Source organism: Corythoichthys intestinalis, chromosome 1 (genome assembly GCF_030265065.1).
Source record: "Corythoichthys intestinalis isolate RoL2023-P3 chromosome 1, ASM3026506v1, whole genome shotgun sequence".
Classification (NCBI taxonomy): Eukaryota; Metazoa; Chordata; class Actinopteri; order Syngnathiformes; family Syngnathidae; genus Corythoichthys; species Corythoichthys intestinalis.
In genome coordinates this window covers 55,924,127-55,943,688 of record NC_080395.1, presented here as the reverse complement: position 1 = coordinate 55,943,688, position 19,562 = coordinate 55,924,127, and the positions used below count along the sequence as shown (strand labels likewise).

Sequence of the window (19,562 nt, the reverse complement as noted above, 5' to 3'; positions counted from 1 at the left end):
AGATTATTATGGTGTAGAAGCAGACTGTGTCTGATTGGTGTACTCCAATATAGTAAATGAATGGTTTATTCCTATACATTCCTGTTAATTCCCATAGAAAGTATCACACTACACTCACCAGTGGGTCCGCATCACTGTCGCTTTGAGGCGGCTCTTTCCGGATGCCTTCTCTTGGGGCGGAATAGCCATCAAATCCCACGTCTTCTGGGCGCAGCTGCAGCAATGGGGGCCAATCGGCCGGAGCAGCCGGAGCCGACCATGGATAGGTGTCAATAACCCAGGCAGCGGGATCTTCCCACGCCGCTCTGCGACCATACAACTGTAGCAAGGATGAACCCAAAGCAGCATTACTTTCAAGAATTTGGGAATGATTAATGTCCAGATAAGGGAATCTAAAGTGTAAACAGGTTACCTGCAATCCCTCTCGAACAGCCTCAAGCATGTAGGGAATAATGGAATAATTCCAGAGATCCGTGAACCAAACCCTGGATCCCTCCACATCGATAGGGCACGATAGAAAGAGACGAGGACCTGTGCAATGCATTTACACAGACATTGCATGTCATTTACCAATACTTTTACTCCTACTGACAAATGAGGAAAGCTCTTCTAACCAATGGTCACATCTGAAGAGCTGTGCGTCTCTAGGAAGCGGTTGAGGTGGTGCCACACCCTCGGGATCCAATCTATGATCTTCACCAGTTCTGCATTGCGCGTTCGACTGCCGATTTCCATTTCCATCAGCTTCCTCCGTAGGAAGCGACCCAAGAAGCCTTTAACTGGCTCTGTGTGGTTGGCGCACAGCACCCACCTGATGAAAAGACATGATGAAGTCAAACACCTCGTTCTGCTTAAGAATAGTTTGTGTATAGGTCAACGTGTCTGCCCGAGTTCAAGTTTACCTGAAGTTGTGGTGAAGCTGCAAATTGGGTGCTGATGACGTCGCCTGACTCATGGTGCCGATGATGTACGGGCTAAAGGGAGACGTAATGCATGTGGTTAAGATCTTCGAGACATATTAACTTCCCCGGTTTTACTAGTGCCAGCAAATATTTGGGCAAGTATAGGGCAGAACGAATTCACGATTGAGCATATCTGCAGGTTGATCCTTGGTTTCCTTCTTATTAAAGCAGGCTGTTTCTAACACAACATTAGAGGGACAACATCACTACAGAAGAATCGTGGTATACACATGATTTGTTGTGTGTGCCAAACCTGGTCTCGTGGCTGCTATTGAATACACCATTGAAGATCTCGGCCAGCGAGCTGACATGGTGCAGGTTATCAAGGATGACCACTAGGGGGCTTTCCACGCCAACCACCGTGCTACACTGTTCAGCCAATCCTGACAGATACTGTCGAAGTTCCTACAGGTAGGCCACATTTAAGATTATACGCAATTTAGCTTTTGAAAGGCGGCAATTCCTATATGTACATAAGAACGACACGTGCAGTGTTTATGTGACTACCTTGCTGGATTTGTGGTCCACATTAAAAGTGACGATAGCATGAGGATTTAGAGGTCGGCCCTCTAGAAGCAGCAAGTATCGAGACAGCTGGTTGGCCAAATATGTCTTTCCTGTGCCGCTGGGCCCTGATAGGATGACCCGCCGATGCTCTTTCAGCAGGGAGACGTAGCGCTGAAGCATTGGCTTTGGGATAAGGGTGTCAAACACCAGCGAATCCACACTGTCGCTGCTCACACCTGTAGACACACACAAACATGGGATGAAGATCACTGCAAATGTGCCCAAAAAACATCCTCTGTAACCAGCAAAACATCAACAACTAGAAATTCTCTATCAGTCAACCCTAAACCTAAATATGAAAAATGATTATATCTAGGCACTAAAATCATAATTGGGCACCTGGACCTTCAGTGAGTAAACGAAGGTCAGCATTTTGTTTTCATAAAGTGTTTCAATACCTTTGAGCTGGATGTTAATGGTGTTGCTATCTCCCACAAGATAGCCACAAGGTAGAAGCTCAGGGGTGTGGGCAGCGCTGGGGCTCCGAGGCCGGTGGATGTCTCCAATGTTGTATCCCTCCACGCTGTCTGAGCTCAGGCCCAGCTGGCTGGCTGGGTCCACATGAGTTATATACTCCTAGTAGATAGAGGATAGTAATTACAGTGCATTGTTTTACAACCGTATAGTATATCATTATGCTGTCAGCAATTGCTTTTGATGCTGATGCTTACTTTGAAGAGGCGGCGGACTACTCCATCCAAAACATCCCATTTGGTTTTACCACTGACACCAATGCACCCAATCAGAAAGTTAGGTGACCGAGCCTCCTACCATAGAGAAACATATAGAGTATCTTGGTCGAAATCCCTAAATGCCAACAATAGCAGTTGTGCTAGTACATAAACAATCTGATTAAATCTAATAATTGTTTATTTGCCATGCATATCTTACCTGCCCCCACAAGCCCTCATCGAGGCTGACGACAATCTTTACGTGACGACCCTCCTTTCTTGAACTGCCCTCTCCACCTATGTCATCCAACAGCATGTCTAACAGAAACAGAGTAAAGGCTCAATGGCGACCGCGTGCATGTTATTTTTAGACCGTGACGTCGCATCATAAAGTGGAAGTAAAGCAGAAGTAGGACATTATAGTCCGCCTTCGAATAGAAACAATGTTAATTCTGCTACTTTTCCCTGTTAATCTTTCAAAAACGAACATGCCGATCACACATTGCTTTAATGGAACTTGTAGAAATGACTCTAGACATTACAACATATGATGTATGTTTTCTTCATACTCTTCCCGAAACCAAAAACACGGGAGAAAAAAAATTTGAAGAATGAATCAACTTGCGTGGACTTTTAACACCAGGTGGGTGAATCCATTTACATTTCTGATGCAGTAAACATTTTGGTTGGGTTGGCATGGTCTTTCAGAGGACAAAGAGGTAAGCCATTTTGATATTTTTAACTTATTTTTTAGCGTGATGTTGTGCCGTGCTGCTTCTGTCTGACAATGAATGACCTGAAAAGAATTAAAATGGAATCTGACTGCCACTGTTGCCTTTACTGTTGTAAAAAAAAACAACTTTAGTAAGGGGGAAGTGTAAATAAATTATAAAATTAAGATTTGTTATTAATGAAAAAATTAAAAGTGTTCGTTGGCTGTCACTGAGTAGCATTTGCAATCGCTACACAAAATATAAATTACCCCCAAGAACGGTCAGAGATTTAGGACAACCAGAGGATATAATATGTAGGAAAGACAGGGCTGGTGGTAAAGGATAGCTTGTTCAAATAGGAGAATGTCATTGTCAGTCGCGTAAGAAAAAAGGTGTCGATAAAAAAGCTAAGGCTATGCCAAGGTCGGCTCATTTTTTTCGTCTTTTTCCACCCTTGACACTGAAGCCATCTCTTTAACTGAACATTTTTATGTACTTCCACATCTTTGCAAGTGAATTTAGCACCAGAGAAGAAGAGAAAATTGGTAGGTTTAGCTTTGTAAACATCTCCTTCGTCCACGATTTCCATTCATTTTCTGTTGGGGACAAGCGGTGGCGTGTCCTCCCTTAGCAACAGTAGCTAACGTCATGAATATTAATGAGCGGAAGTGATGTGTTGCTTACGGTACACCATTGAGATTCTCATCTCTTCGTTTCCTCAAGACTCTCCAGTCAAGGGCAAATCTGTATCTCCCCCCACCCCACAGTTTTCCCAACAAAAAATGCTCCATGAAAAACTGGTGCCCTTAAAAACAGTTCTCATTTTTGGGTGACCTTGTCAAAAAAGTATTCATTTTACAATGTTTGTGGTAAAAACAATCAACATTATCACCAAATCTGAAAAAAAAAATATATATATATATTTAGATAATTTCTTCCTTGGCTTCTTGGTCTCAACCAGTTTGTTGAACGCAGGAACCACTTATCTAGTTTTAAGTTTAACTAACATGCATGTTTTCCAAATGTGGGAGGAAGGTGGAGTACCTAAAGAAAACACATATCGATAGGCGATCCGATCGCCTAATTGTGAGGCAGACTTGACAACGACTAATTCAGCTTTTACCATTTGTGCAAGTTCCAGTACAACAGCCATGTCTTACCTAAACTGGTGGACTCACTGGTGGCTAGATTTAGACTGTGCTGTGAGATCCCCACACTGGATGCAGGGGCCTGGCTATGCGTTTGGGGGGTCGAGGAGGAGATGGAGCCTTGGGATCCTGCCCTACTCCCTTGATTCTCCAGCTTCAAGCGGTCATTCTCTGCTTTCAGCTTCTCGATTTCAAGCTGTAAATGCACATAAATGGAAATATTGCACATGGATGTCTGGCGACGAGCGATTTGCAACTGAGTGTCTATATCACCAAACCTGCATGCGGTTCATGGCTTCTCGTAACTGGTCGAGCTGATGGGCTGAGCTGAGAGCTTCCAAACGGATATCAGTTAGTTTCATCTCCTTCTCCCTGAGCTCGCTCCGCAATTGCATCACTGTCTCCGCCTCACTGTCCAAACACTCTGACAATCTTTGTGTGCAGAAAACAACAAAACAGATTAGGAGTCAGATGATGTGCAGGAGGCCAGTGATTCTCAAAATGTGGCAAACAGTCCCTCTAGTGGTATGCAAGAGGATCACTACCAAAAATGATTTTTACCATGCATTTAATCTCTGGGCCTACTATGCTAATGTATTTTCATGTGTGGTAGTAATTGTAGAACCTAGTATTAACTTGGGTGGTAATTGGAGTAAAAATTTTAGATATAATGAGAGGGTACAATCATGTGTACATACAATGAGTTGGAGTGCGTGTTCCTGAGCATGTGATTGGTAGCAGTGGTGCCGTTGTGAGGCAGTTTCGGGGAGGAAGGCAGCGACGAATCGGTCATTTCTTCGATGTCTGAGTGGGAGGATGCTGATTTAGGAGATTTCTTCTTGCTGAACGCCTGCTTGAAAGAGCTTCGCAACTGCAGGTTAAAAGAAAATGAAACACACAAAAAAGAGAGCCATAAGTCTGCTGTTCAAGGTTTGGGAACACTCCAAAAACAGCAGGGAGGAGGTGCAAGGTCATGCCAGGATAAGCAGCGGAGAGTGGCTGTGAAAAACTACAGGTGAGTCAGAGAGAGTTTGATCTGACAAATACACATACGGTATATATTTTAAATATTAATCATTGAGACGTGTTTGTTTGCTATTTAAATCAGGTTATTGTTAAATTAACTATTGTGAAAAATAATGGCGGATTATTTTATATCCCTCTAGCAAGTGTGTGTTAAGAGGAAAAACACCCTGGGATACTCTCATGACTCTCATTAACAATGTAATTTCTTTATTTGGTTCACTCTCCCGCATATTCAAATAAATGGCTTGTCACATTTAGTTACTAATCACTTTTTCAAACATGAATCACGGTGGCCTACATTCTTCACAATAATTGGGACACCTGACAATTTCACTAACAGAAATTGAAAATGGAAGATTTGGAACGTGTCAGTGGGAATATTTGTCTATTCATCTAAGTGTGCCCCCTCCGACCCAAACAGATTCCTTTGGACAATTTCACACATTTATGCTGAAGACCTTTCATCCATACATGTTCTGGAGTGTTTTTTTTTACTCATGTCATGTGTCCTTTTGACAACTCTAAAGGAAATCTATCTCATCAAACCAATAAGATCATTTTGAAAGTGGTAAAGTATTTCAGGGTGTTTTTCCCCTCCAGTTAATAAGCCCTATAAAAATACTGTAAGTAAGGGGTGGCAGTGCTGAGCAGAGGAACAGGCTCAAAGGAAGTAGCAGTGGGAGTGGGAGGAAAAAGAGGTTAGTAACCTATAGGGGGTTAGGCTGCTTTTAGTTACCAGGGTGCACTAATCTTACCTCATAGACCTGCCACATGAAGCGAAGCAAATAAAGACAGAAAGACAAAACAGCACATGTTCATGTGGGTGTGTGAATGTTAATGTGTTATGGAGAGAAACAGTCAACCCATGTTTGGTTGAAAGTGGGTCCATAGACTTCATAATGATATTGACAGGACACAGGGTGCGGGGTCGATATCTCCGTCAAAGCTGACCGAGTGGAAACACAGACAAATAGCTTTTTACGCTGAAAATTCTTGTGAATAAATGAATTCTTTATAGTTATGGACATAAAACAGTCTCGATTCTTTGTTGAAAAAGCTAAGAACCAGGCAGTTAGACTTTATTTTACGTAAAACAGTCTCGAGTCTTTGTTAAAAGAGCAAAGAACCGGGCAGTTAGCATTTATTTTACGTAAATATGTTGAATGTGCTGCTAGTCTTTAAGCCACTGTAGCCTTATCACCACAAAGAGCTTTTTACATTGAAAATTCTTGTGAACAAATGCTTAAATCCCTGAATTCTTTATAGATATGGACGTAAACAGTCTCGATTCTTTGTTAAAAGAGCAAAGATCCGGGCAGTGAGCATTTATTTTACGTGAATATGTACAATGTACTGCTAGTCTTTAAGCCACTGTCGCGCCGCATCATCACCACAAAAAGCTTTTACCTTGAAATTTCTTGTGAAAAAATGCTTAAATCCCTCAATTATTTAAAGATATGGATGTAAAACAGTCTCGATTCTTTGTTAAAAGAGCAAAGAACCAGGCAGTTAACATTTATTTTATGTAAATCGACCCCAAACACGTGACGTCACAACTCCACCCCCCCTGACTGGTGCCGCCATATTGTCCGTCAGCTCATTATGTTTACATATTTTTGCTACGCACATTCCTCCTATTACTGCGCATTTTTCTGCTTGTCTAAGGAATCACCGCCTAGTAAACGAACCTAAAAACCTTCCTGACAATCGTTAACATTGATTAATCAAAATGGTGACGGCATGTGTGGCGGTTGGTTGCAGTAACAGAGAAGATAAACGGTCATTTTAGTAGTTGCTGTGTGTCCATTGTTAAAAGGGCAAATCTCGAAAGCAGCACGGTTTGTTTATCTCGGTCCATGATGCGTTTGTGTCGACAGCCGTTAGCGGCGAAAACATCAATATGATGCCAACACGATCGCAGACATCATCAGACGGAGACTATGAAGCTCGTCGCCACGGACATACAGCAAGAAGGTGAGCGCAACAACAGGTGTTGTGCCGTAAAATAGCACCCCTGCGTGAAATGTCCCCCCTGACGGGAGCGCCCACACAGAAACGACTTTCTTGTACCGTGAATATGTATTATTTTACTCTGCTTGAACTAATAAATGTCATACCTGTGTGATTGTCATTGGAATATGGTCGTGAAAACCTGTAGACTAATACATTTCTGTTTAAAGATGGTTATGTGGCCCAGTCCGGGGTTTGTTACTAAAATACAGTACTAATATTTTGTGTAGTTTAATTATTTTAAACTGATCTTACAGTCGTAAATCCATTACTGTAATGTGTCCATGAAAACATTTGATGTTTTCACATCAATAAAGCGTTATAATTAAGCGCTCCCGTCAGGGGGGACATTTCACGCGGGGCAGCTATTTTTCGGCACACACCGGCCCGTTGTCGATCAAGTTTCATTTTGCAATCGTGACAACGGTGACGCTTAGCTGCCCAAATGTCGGTTTATACTCGGGCCGGTGCCGATTTTGGGTACCAGACTCCTCATTGTGACATAAACTGGAGTTCGATTGGAAATTTTGTGGTCTCAGGACGAGCTCTGACGCGCGGGACGGGACAGGACGGGAGGAAACATCAGTTTGGGCATCAAATATGGATCTGGCGACTGGATCGACCGAAGCTTTTCCAAATAACGGCTTTTATGCAACTCATTCAATGGGTTTACAGCGTCTGAAAGCACCGGGGCTTCCATAATTTGCAAGTGAGTCCACCTTTAGAACTACGATCACTGACAATATGGACACACAATGGCGGACAATATGGCGGCACAATACAGCGATCACGTGATTGTGTGACGTTGGTGATAGGGGTCTATATCTCGAATGTGCTGCTAGTCTTTAAGCCACTGTAGCGCCGCCTTATCACCACAAAGACCTTTTTACTTTTAAAATTCTTGTGAACAAATGCCCAAATCCCTGAAGTCTTTATAGATATGAACTTAAAACAGTCTCGATTCTTGTTTAAAAGCAAGAAAAAAAAAAAACACATCACAACATTTCAAAATGCATGCATGGTACGAAAAATATAATAATTACCCTGAATCCTCGAACAAATCACTTCTGAGAAAATCCTTCCTCTTTGTATGCAGTACAGCTTTCATACTTTTTCAACCTAAATCTGGCGTTGCATCGCATCGCTGCATGCGTTGAATAACTGCAGCCAACTGCGAATAACTGAAGCGGACTGTGGGACGGCACCCCACTTGAAGGTGTGGCGCAGTGTCTGTGGAATTTGTCCCGTCAATATCATTATGAAGTCTAAGGCAGATCATACTTTCTGATAACTGAAGGCCAACGCTAACATCACAACATTGGGTGTTCTTTCTACATCTGGACCTTTGACGCACGTCTCTCAAGCGGCATCGCACGCTTATATAAACACAATGCATGAGCACCTGCATGAGGGAGCCTCCAGCAAGCTCGCAGCTAAGTTTACTACACAGACATGGGGGGTTGTTTATTATCATAGCCAACTAAAGCAGGAAACTTGACACAAGCTCACATCTTTTAACACCAGCACAAAGCACCACTGAGCTTCACCTAGAGTTCTACAACATTATGGTCAGCCTCTGACCACACAGGCAGCTAACACCACAGAATGTGATGACAGAAAAGACACATTAGAAGTTGCATACGTCATCGTCTCTGATTTGTCCTCCGGTGCACGAAAATGTCTTCAGGTAACAAAGAACGAACAATTATTGCCCAAAGCCAAACTGGTCATTGTGTTATCACTACTCGGCGTGCAGATGAAGTAAGCTAAAAGATTTTTTTTCATATACTACATAGTTTTATAATTTAAATAGGTCTAATTCAAAGTGCAATATAAATAAGCAAAATGTTTTGAAAAGATTTCAATCAATGAAATGGTCCTGTGAGGAGTCACCTTTTCCCCGGTGAAAGATGTCTGAAGAGGAAAGCCATATATGCAAAGACCAAGGCACAAAAAGACAGAAAGAAAGAAAAAAAAAACATTCCAAAACATGATATGTCTGGTAGGTTGTATAAATCTAACACTTGGGCCTCTAAATATACTGTATGTTCCTTTTTCTTACCCAATTCTTCTTGTTTTTCTTCTTATTTTTCGCGTCTGCGTCCATGTTGGAACCCACGCTGGAGTGGCTGGTCGCACTGGCTACACTGCTGACACTGTCTGAAGAGTGTTGCCTCCTAATTCGCAGGTCTGGTTGGTGTTGCTGTTGATGATGCTGCTGCTGGTGAAGACTACCGTTACTACTACCTGGAGGAGAACAGCAGTATCCCTCAGAAAGGTGCAGTTACGGGGTTCGTGCTAAAAAAAAATTAAAGAATAAAATCATATTTGTAAGTAAACATAAGCATCTCAGTACCTGTCCTGTCCATTTTTGCCGTGAGATCAGGGGTGTTTATGACGCCATTGATTGCAGCCTGTGCGACAGCGTTCTGCTTTTTCAGCAGCTCAATAGTCTTTCTCAGCTCATTCAGCTCAGAGTCCTTTCCCATGAAACAGGAGATGTGGATCAGAACAACAACACTGCATAGCTGAAGCAAACTTTTTTTCACCTTCTGCTCAGCAGTCAAGGTGAGGCTTTTCAGCCTGATGGTCATGTTGCCGAGACTCTGCTCAAAAGCTGCTACCAGGTGAGCCTGCAGGACATCAGCACATCACACATGAGCTCATATTGCAATATGATCAACGTAAAAATGCAGTTTTCATACATTTTGGCTGAATATGTTACATGAATTGGATTATTGCCAGACCTGGGTGAATGTGTGTGCCTGCTGTGTAAATGACTGTGTGTGCGTGTCTGTGTGTGTCAGTAGGGAAACTGTGAATGATGCATGTGTGAAAGACCCACTGCCTGGTGAGTGATTCAAGATTAGACTGCTGGAAACAAAGACGTTTTTTGAGTCTTGGCTTCAGGGCATTAAGGGATGCTCATTTAATGTGTAATCTTTCTATGGGTCAGTGTTGTGAAATCATACTTTTGAACAAAGACCCCCCCCCTTAAGGCCCTGCACTTTATCCTTATGAAGAGCCCCCTCATACACTCAAACATAACAGCAACAACTGCATGATAGATTATTTCATCACAGACATATACACACAAACGCTCACCCTCCTGCACGCACGTATCCAGGAGTCTTTACCTGTGAATCTTCAGGGCACATCTGGGACAACCTCATAGTAGTGTGCTTAGACACAGCTCTGCTGTAATCTAAGACCTTTGCCTTTGCTGCATATCTCTCATCCACAGCTAAAACACCAACATGCACTGACTCGGGCAGCAGATAAGCACTGAAGCATTGCAAGACTTGTGCAATATAAGTCTTAAGTTGGCATGATAGATTATGATATGAGATGTAAAAATATTTTCTGATACTACATTACTGAGAAAATATATACTAAAAACACCCACTGACTACAATAGGTATCCTGTCCATTTTGATAGCGATCATATTGCCGTCAACGACAGCCAAAGAGTTAATTTCCTCTCTGCAGCAGTTAAAACTGAATGTGTATGTGCAAATCTCAACAATAAGCGGCAATGAAAATGGTTTTCTAATCTCATTATTGCTTACAAATGTGGTGTGGTACTTTAAAGATGTTTTGTGCATTTGCATGTTCACTCACGTTGGCGCTCAACTGTGTTGTTAAGGCAGAAACTTTCTCCTGGGAGGCATCGAGCTCACGGCGTAACTTACGAATCTGGGAGCATGGAAAAAAAATCACTGACATAAAAAACACAGACATAAAAGCAGACGTAGCTGCCTCATAAAAACCTGCAGGTTACACACGCCCCAAACTGCTGTGATAAAAGAAGTGAAACTCCGATATTTGCAGAGATGAAACACAGCAGATGCATAAATGTCGCCATAGTAGTCTACACAGGTGTTCAGACAGGAACATGAGACTATTACATGGTCACTCACACAGTAGACATGTAGCTGTGTAACAGGATACAACTTTGAAAATGCCCCAACTACTGAAAACAGGAAAATTAAAGAGTGGAGGAAGCACAGCTTTCCTTACCTCTGACTGGGACTTTTCCTCATTCTATGAAAGGAGACAATAAGAAAAAGAAAATCATTAAGGATTGTTTCAACTAAATTCAGATTTTGAAAACATGCCAGGTTCACATATCTCAATTCCTGTTCTTGATTTCAGGTTAACATCAGGTATATAAACTAGAGACTGTGTGGTGTACAATATCTGGTAAGCAGAGCTTTCATCCTGAAGGCATTTGACTTACAAGTCCCTATACAAGAGTGTGTGCTATTGTTAACACTAGGAAAGACTAACCAAACACACACACAGACAACGCACCCTGCTGCTGTTCACCAAAACAAAGAAATATGCAACACACTTATTTATAACTGTTCAAGAGTAATACTGCATCTCCTAAACTGGTGATTCTTAATTTTACATACTTTCCCCATTCAAAATTAATTTCACTAGCGGTCATTTGAGACCCATAACATACAGCTTTGATTGGTCTTAAGCATGTTCAGCTGAAAGGGATAAAGAAAGCTGGATACGGATTCAATTCACCCACATTAAAAAGCAGCAGCCAAAAAATGAAATGGCACATTGCCGCAACAGTAATGGGGCCATGTAAGGGTTTGGCCAATATGACATACGTAATAAATCATTATCATCTCAGCAAGAAAAGTAATTACATAGTACAACCTCATCTCAAATGAACATAAAAAAAAAAACTTGCTGTCAAGTCATAATGTTATATTAGGAAGAAAATAGCCTTCCAAGATTAATTTTTGAAAATGAACGAAGCATAAAATAGTAAGGCAGTTCTTTTCCATTTTGTTATTCTTAATACAGAATTGAAAAAATCTGGTTTCTTTACAAAATATCAAGTGCACTTGTATTACATCTATGCGGATGACTTGTAGGTAGCCCCACTAAATCACACGGAAAGCCTAATACAGAAAAGAGAATTGTTATGATTAATGGTTTTCTTCTGGCAGCAGCCACCTTCCATAGCAAAAAATTCCTTTGAGTGTAGTCATGTGAAGTTCAGATGGAGTACACACACACATACAAGAATACAAAAAGCTTTCAATCAAGAACACATGACGTAGATAGCACAACACAACAACCTTTCTAACAAGGAATCACATGCTATGTGATGTAATAAACACACCTACGAACTTAAAGATGTCAGCATGTTCACACACTAACATGTGAAAAGCTTCTAAAAAAACAAACAAATATCTGTAATCACTACAGATTCAACCACACTCTCCTCTTTTCTTTGTAATGACATGTTTATATGCCTTCAAGAAAGCCCAAAAGATTACATGAAATATTTGGTCAGCCTCCTGACTTTCTCAACCCTACCGTTAGTTGAAAAGATGTGACAGTGCCTGTGAAGGATAAAGTTGTCATCATTATACCTCCAGTCTGGTTTGAATGCCAAATGTCTGGGTTGTGGGAAAAAAAACAAACGAACTATCTGAGAGTTTGTGTGCTTCACCTGCCCAGGTGAGTGAACCCGTCCGTGGGACGAGGATGAGGCGGGCTTAACCGGTGCAGCTACTATTCTGATTGGTCATAATGTCAATGTAGGCTGTGCCAAATGAGTGTGTGCAGTGTGGGTGTTTAAGGCTGTGGCTGGTTTAAATACACAGACATCATTTCACCATTTTGAAAACAAAGAACAAAACACGTTAGTCAGGTTTTAAGACTACTTAATGAGCACAACAAATCATGGTGATAGTGAGTCACTTCCTAAATAATTAATTGAAGCCAGCAAAAGTACTGTTACAGACATTTTCCGGGAAATACTGGAGTGACGGCAAAAACTTATGGCCAATTCTTATCTGTCAGTTAGATACAGTATGTCTGAATAAAGTAAAAAACCATCCATCCAAGCGCAATAGGGTCTTATTTCAAAATAGAAACAACCACAGTGACCTCTGGTGGGAAAAATAAATGATGTAACCATAAACTGTCATACGTGTGGTTTGTGTACTCACCGTAGAGTACATGGAGGAGGTGCTGGAGACCAGGGAGAGGGATGAGCCATGAACTGGAGAAACAAGAACCACAAATAAAATCAAGTGCAAATGTACATCTAATATGTGATTCCTACTTCCAGGTAGACACCCACTGGGAAAATGTGCCCATCTAACAGTGATCCTCTCCAATCTGCAGTTCTTCCAGCCTCACCCAGCATAAATCACATTATTCTGACCATGAAAGATTAAAGATAAAACTCCTACACTGTGCAAGCACTGGCACAGCCTTGGCACCTCTCTGCTAATGACTCAGCTGCTAATCATACATCAAAGTGCCCAACCCACAAGGCAACCTCCTCCCGCTCAGAAGCCGATTAGACGGAACTAGGGGTGATGTCATCGCCCGTACCAGGACGCCAGGCAGGAGCCGGTGGATTCAATCATTAACCTCTCAGTTACAAATGCAATACTAAACTTGATTTGAACTGCACAGCAAAGTGTACTGGATGTGCAGTAAATAGCTGCAATATTTGTTAGGCCATCTTATCATGCCAGATGGTCATTGTTTATTGTTTTTACATAGATTACCTCTATCTACAAGAAAGAGAACCCAAACATAGAAATGAGTTCATTCCCAACAATATTTGGACTTTTTCTATATTGACTAAGCAAGGTTGCATAGTGAATAAAGTTGCAGTGCAAAGTTTGCAATGCAAAGCCCCATATAAAAATGTCTCAGTGCAGTACAACACACCCACATGTACATCTATTAACTCTTTATAGGGAGAGTGACAATTTTTGTTCATTATAAAAAATTGGAGCCTGGCGTCCACATATGTGGACATGACATTTTAGGGCAAGTCGGCCAAAATATTAACATTTGGAATACAACAGTATGTGTCACCAGGCAGTGTCGTCACAGATTACTTTACTGATTACGCCTCATAAAAGTAATCTATTTACTTTACTGATTATTTTATTATCAAAGTAACTAAGTTACTTTAAAAGTAATCTTTCAGTTAGTTTTTACCAATTTTTCTCCCTTTGCCACCTTAACAAAAGAGTGACAACAGAAAAATGTCATTGCGTGTAATAGACTTTCAGATAATTGAATTTAAAGGGGAAGATCAGAGAATTTTTCACAAAAGGCTTGATCTTCGAGTTAGCGGAGGTTTAAATAATCGATGAAGTTGATTTCAACCACTATTGACTCGCACTAGCTAAGCCATCCTGGAGCCCTGAAACTAACGAATAACTGACAAACTGCATGGAACTTGTTGAAATATACGCCACTGACTAATTAAACTCGGCTCACTTAAAGATTAAGCCTCATGTGAAAAAATTCTGAATTTTGGGTTAGAGTTAACAGCATATCAGTGCCAATATAAAACAATGCAAATTGACAGCACAATAATCAACAACACACAAATAAATTGCACAGTGCAATAAACACGAAGGACTTAGCGGGAACGGATGTGCGCGCACAACTCGGAAGTACGGCGTACACACACGTGGTTAATTTGGCCACAAAACGTGATAGCAACTAAGCACTCTACACTCAATCGGACTTACAGCACATCCCAAATATGCTAAATGAACACGTCACCTTACGGCATAAATGTGCAACACAAATATGATGTAACAATTGGTCGCAGACTTCGTGAGGACGAGCGGGAGCGACGACTACCCGCCATTGCAACGGCAAAGCTAAGAAACAGCCGCACTTGTACCGGCTCTAACCTATCGCTGGAATCCTCCAGAATGAAGGAAAAATATTCACGTTCGTTCATGGACCCACAGATCAATATTCCCTCGCACATCTTAACAAGTGGCTGCACTCGGCTCGAATTTGCATCCGCGCTGGCACATGTCAGTCCCAAAACACTTTGCGAGTGTGACCCGAGACCAAAACAGGAAGAGCGATGAGCGGTTTCCATGGAAACGAACACGTGGCGAGAACCTTTCTAAACATTTTCTATTCAAAATGCTCTTCGTACATGACTACAATATTCTTCAATCTACATACATTATGAGGCAATAACAAAATAGAAACGAACAGACAATATGGAAACTAAATTTAATCAGATTACTGGTTTGTAGGTTTGTAAAAATGAATGCGCAGGATCGTAATCAGATTACAGTAACGCGCTACTGAAAGCACTGTCACCAGGTCTCTATTACAGTTAAATTTTTGTTAAATTGTTTTAAAATTATTATAAATCACTTAAAAAATAATAATAATAACGAATAAATACAATTGTAAATTAATAACACGTTAATAAAATTAAAATTAATATACTTTGGTTTATGGTTCCAATGACAGTCTAAAGTTTTTTTTCATAGTATTTAATTCATTGTCTGCCATTGACCACTATAGACGTCCAATTCATTTAAATTGGGATGTATAGCTGTTAATGCTCATCTTTCAGTGCCACATGAATAGCAGATGATGAGTTAAGTATGTGCTTTGTAAACGGTTACGGAAAATATTGAAATTAGTTTTAACACATTGGCTGCCATTGAATTGGGAGGGCCGGTAAATGAATGGATGTCTTTTGCCGTCAATGACCCTGAAACATGGCAACCAAGGAGTTAAAACAACAGTGCTGTCATCCTGAGGTGTATGTATTTGTATGGGGAATTTTTGTACATTTGTTGCACACACAAACAGGATGGTATTAGGTGAATGAGGAGACTTTTGTCCTGTCAGTCTAGCTAGCAAAAAGACTAGTAATTCTATACTACAGACATTTACAGTATGTCTATGGACACAATCGTACATCCTTCCACACAAAAAAAGAGGGAAAGCTAGATGTCGTTCGTCTTATTTGTAGGGCTGTCAAAATTATCGCGTTAACGCGCGGTCATTAATTTATTAAATTAATCACGTTAAAATATTTGACGCAATTAACGCACATGTCCCGCTCAGAAAGTATTCTGCCTTTTGGTAAGTTTTACAGCAAGGCTTTTTGTGCTGTCCAACAGCGAACTCTTGTGGTCGTTTTGCGACATGGTTTATTGTTTTCTTGCCAGTACATTATGGCTGCACGACGTCTCGGGCTGATAATGTTGTGCTTATATGATCCTTGGACAAGATTTGTCCGTAAGTATGGTTGTTGTAAAGAATGTACATATTATGTTAGAAAGCCAAATGTTATATTTTTTGTATGAGACGCTTTTTGTTTATGTTTAGTGAACCTGTATAGCGTGCTAAGCTAACGTTGTTGCTAATGCAATGCTTGTGTACTTTTATTTTGTAGTTTTACGACGGTCTAAAGAGGACAATGGTTTGAGGCCATTTTATTAATAAATCAGATGAAAAAGGAAGAAGTCTAATTATTAAGGCGTCGTTCACTAGCTGTCTAGCTTTGGAAAAAGTAGACGCTTCAGGGTGAGGACAGCATAGACAGATTTAAATGACAGTAGAGTGAAATGCCCACTACAGTCCTTATGTACCGTATGTTGAATATATATATCAATCTTGTGTCTTATCTTTCCATTCCAACATTTTACAGAATATATATATAATTTACAGAACAATATGGCATATTTTATAGATGGTTTGAATTGCGATTAATTACGATTAATTAATTTTTAAGCTGTAATGAACTCGATTAAAAATTTTAATCGTTTGACAGCCCTACTTATTTGGTCTCTCACGAACTGTGTGCCTTTTCCATTCAAGAGACCAATCAAAGATAATTTTGCTAGTTTTTGTACCTGAGTTGCCACGGCCTGACCTCAGTCAGCCAGGACCCTGCCTTGGTACTTTTCCCAATAAACAAGCTTATGAAAACAAAAAAGTGAGCAGACCAAAGCCGATTACAGCTTTTTGAAGGTCATAGAAGGCTTTTCCTTAGAGCAGCAGTAATAATCCTTTCTGTGGTTCTCTTAACACATGTATTCATAATTCATTTGGCACTGGTGGTGGGAAAATAAAATTAGATAGAAGCAGTCCTGTTTTTCACCTAATTACAGGCTTCACCAACTTAGTGGATGACACTCAGTCGGTCAAGATTACACACACTGCACTCGGTCCACTATTTTAAGTTCTCGTACCTTCCTCGAAACCATCCCGGAAAGAACCTGATCGGCTCATGGTACGAGTCTTCTCATCGAGGGACATGCAGGAGTTTCTCAGGCGGTTGTCGTTGCAAGAGTCAAAGCTGACATCTTGGTTGGTCAAGCTGTTGTTACGCGGGCCGGTCAGGTTGATCTGAGCTGTGGAAGTCGGGCTTGATGCTGTCAGAACAAAATTGTAAACATACAAAGTTGAACTAGAACAAAAGGACAAGTAACTGCACCCAATTCTACTTGTCAGCAAATTACTAGCCCTAGATGTTTAGATATTAAATAGTAAACAATTTATCTGTATTAATATGAAATATATGAGTAGTAGTGTAGAATGTGTGTTTGTGTGTACCAAGCTGTCCAAAATTGAAGCGCGTGCCGGAGGGGGAAGTGAGACTGGAGCCAGGGGAAAAGGGGGAGTTACTGGCTGATTCCTGCAGCCCACTGGTGGAGTGGGAACGCAGCCAGTCGCGACCCTCCTCGGGGCCTCGCAGCTGAGGGGGCGGGCCATACCTGCAAGAAGTCAAAGGTTAATTAGGCTTTGAGAATACGAAACAGGCAGACAGCATGGATTTTGCTGACAGATTTTTATGCATTTGATCTGATTTTGGAAGTTTTTATTCATTAGAACACTTATTTCCTCTTAGACAGCCAAATTAGTAGCCGAAACCACCAGATGAATTAGATGCTGTAAAAAAGCATTATGGCATAATGAACATGGATTCTCAGCCGTGAGCAACAAACTGTGTGGGGAAATCAGTCCCAAAGAAGTCTCCCAAATGAAGCCTGTTAAATATGACAGATCCGTGTGATGACAAAGTGACAAAGCCTCCTTGCAGAAGCACAATACAGCCCGGTAGGTGCCAAGTGCCAAACATAAATTTCAAAGCACCCAAAAAAAACAAAACAAAGCTTGAGCGCAGGCCCCGAGCAGTGAATGTAGACACAGGGAAATAGTTCTGAAGACAATTTGGCGAACTGGAGTGAAAAAGTGGAACATATCCCGCAAGCAGTGGTGTCAGTACCTGAGTCCCTTCTTAGGTAGAGTGTTTCTACCACAGAGTGGCCCACTGTGGGAGAGAAACACTTCAGACGGGGAGAGGTAGGGGAACGTGCAACTGCTACTGAGCAACACAATTTAACAAAGGCTACATTTAGCTTATATTTCATTTGCATGATTACATATATTTTGCTTTAATTGACTAAAACTCGTGTTATTTCATGCGAGTGTAACATAAAATTAAGAGTGCACCTTCTGCATTTTGACCACAAGGTGGCAGCATAGAAACAATAAAGACTACAGCAGACCACTAAACATTAATGCATGGACACAACACTCCTTTACCACAATAATCTTAAAAACGACCATACATATCTGCACACTTCGACATCTACTCTATAACTCAACACAAACTATTTTCTTTCTCAAGTCTTAATTGCTTTGACTGGTAGTGCCTTATAATAAGCCTAACGCGGCACACAGGTACATTTACCTGTCCTGTTTCCTAGGCAGAGTGTTTCGGCTGAATTTAGGGCTAGCGGAGGGGGAAGAAAGGGGGCTGAGGGAGACAGGGAGGAAAACGCACAACAGAAACAGAGAAAGCAAGTTTAAGACAATTAAATTCATTGAGATAATCCCTTTAGAACACAGTCAACTGTAAGATACCGGGACAGTGAAATTAATGAGAACGCTGTGTGAAAGGGCTGATGTCACAGCCTCAAAACTCAATTAACTTTCCACTGACATACTTGACACAGAGCACATTTAACTCATTCAATGAACATAATTACATTGCTGTTTACACATCAAATCACATGAGTGCTATCGCTATTGGCCTGCTCCATACCATTGAGAGCGGGCCAATAGCTGCTCTTAACCAATGCCGGGGCAGCTTTTTCATATGTAGGAAAAACAAACTATGAGAGGAAAATATCGACCGTCTGGACATATTTCATTTTATAATCTCCTTCGAGTACAATAACAGCATGCAAGATTTGCGGCCTGAAATTTTCGAGAAGTGGAATTAAATCGGCCAGTTTCAATACCTCGTACCTGATAAAACATTAAAATACGAAATGTAAATGAATACAAAGAGTTTGAGGCTACAACAGCAGCAACTGCTACCAAGTGAAAGGGCAGCTCACTTCGTCTACTTTACTTTTATTTTCTTTTACTGAAAGAAATGCCGCAATAATTTGAGACCTGTTTAAGTGCTTTAGAAGTAAGCAAAGTAAGATGAGCTAAGTGGCTAAGTCTGTGTTGCTGCTGGTGCACAGAGAGGGAGGCTAATAGAGAGACAGGATGCTGTGGTCAATTATTATTATTTATAATTTCATGAAAGTTGCACTGTCTGGCCTTTGAGAGCCAAAACTCAGTATTTAAAAAACGTTTATTCATTATTCATTCATTGAATTTTTACTTTCTTAC

The 19,562-nt window shown here is 41.0% G+C and overlaps 1 protein-coding gene across 4 annotated transcripts in view; it reads right to left on the bottom strand.

Moving 5' to 3' along the window:
• nav2a (neuron navigator 2a) overlaps positions 1-19,562 on the bottom strand; it is a 141,898-nt gene that overhangs the window by 2,080 nt on the left and 120,256 nt on the right. For 2 of the 4 annotated variants that reach the window (XM_057831890.1, XM_057831917.1), the window contains 22 exons: positions 18,628-18,693; positions 18,160-18,204; positions 17,487-17,647; positions 17,123-17,305; positions 13,082-13,134; positions 11,118-11,141; positions 10,719-10,793; positions 9,647-9,730; positions 9,454-9,577; positions 9,160-9,344; positions 4,760-4,932; positions 4,340-4,493; positions 4,074-4,257; positions 2,421-2,518; positions 2,201-2,296; positions 1,928-2,105; positions 1,470-1,705; positions 1,216-1,367; positions 903-974; positions 615-811; positions 413-531; positions 119-319 (listed from right to left, as the gene is read on the bottom strand). In XM_057831890.1, the coding sequence (XP_057687873.1) occupies positions 119-319; positions 413-531; positions 615-811; positions 903-974; positions 1,216-1,367; positions 1,470-1,705; positions 1,928-2,105; positions 2,201-2,296; positions 2,421-2,518; positions 4,074-4,257; positions 4,340-4,493; positions 4,760-4,932; positions 9,160-9,344; positions 9,454-9,577; positions 9,647-9,730; positions 10,719-10,793; positions 11,118-11,141; positions 13,082-13,134; positions 17,123-17,305; positions 17,487-17,647; positions 18,160-18,204; positions 18,628-18,693 (2,860 nt within the window). The remainder of the gene's footprint in view (positions 1-118; positions 320-412; positions 532-614; positions 812-902; positions 975-1,215; positions 1,368-1,469; positions 1,706-1,927; positions 2,106-2,200; positions 2,297-2,420; positions 2,519-4,073; positions 4,258-4,339; positions 4,494-4,759; positions 4,933-9,159; positions 9,345-9,453; positions 9,578-9,646; positions 9,731-10,718; positions 10,794-11,117; positions 11,142-13,081; positions 13,135-17,122; positions 17,306-17,486; positions 17,648-18,159; positions 18,205-18,627; positions 18,694-19,562) is intronic. The other 2 variants (XM_057831898.1, XM_057831907.1) reach the window with 2 other exon arrangements.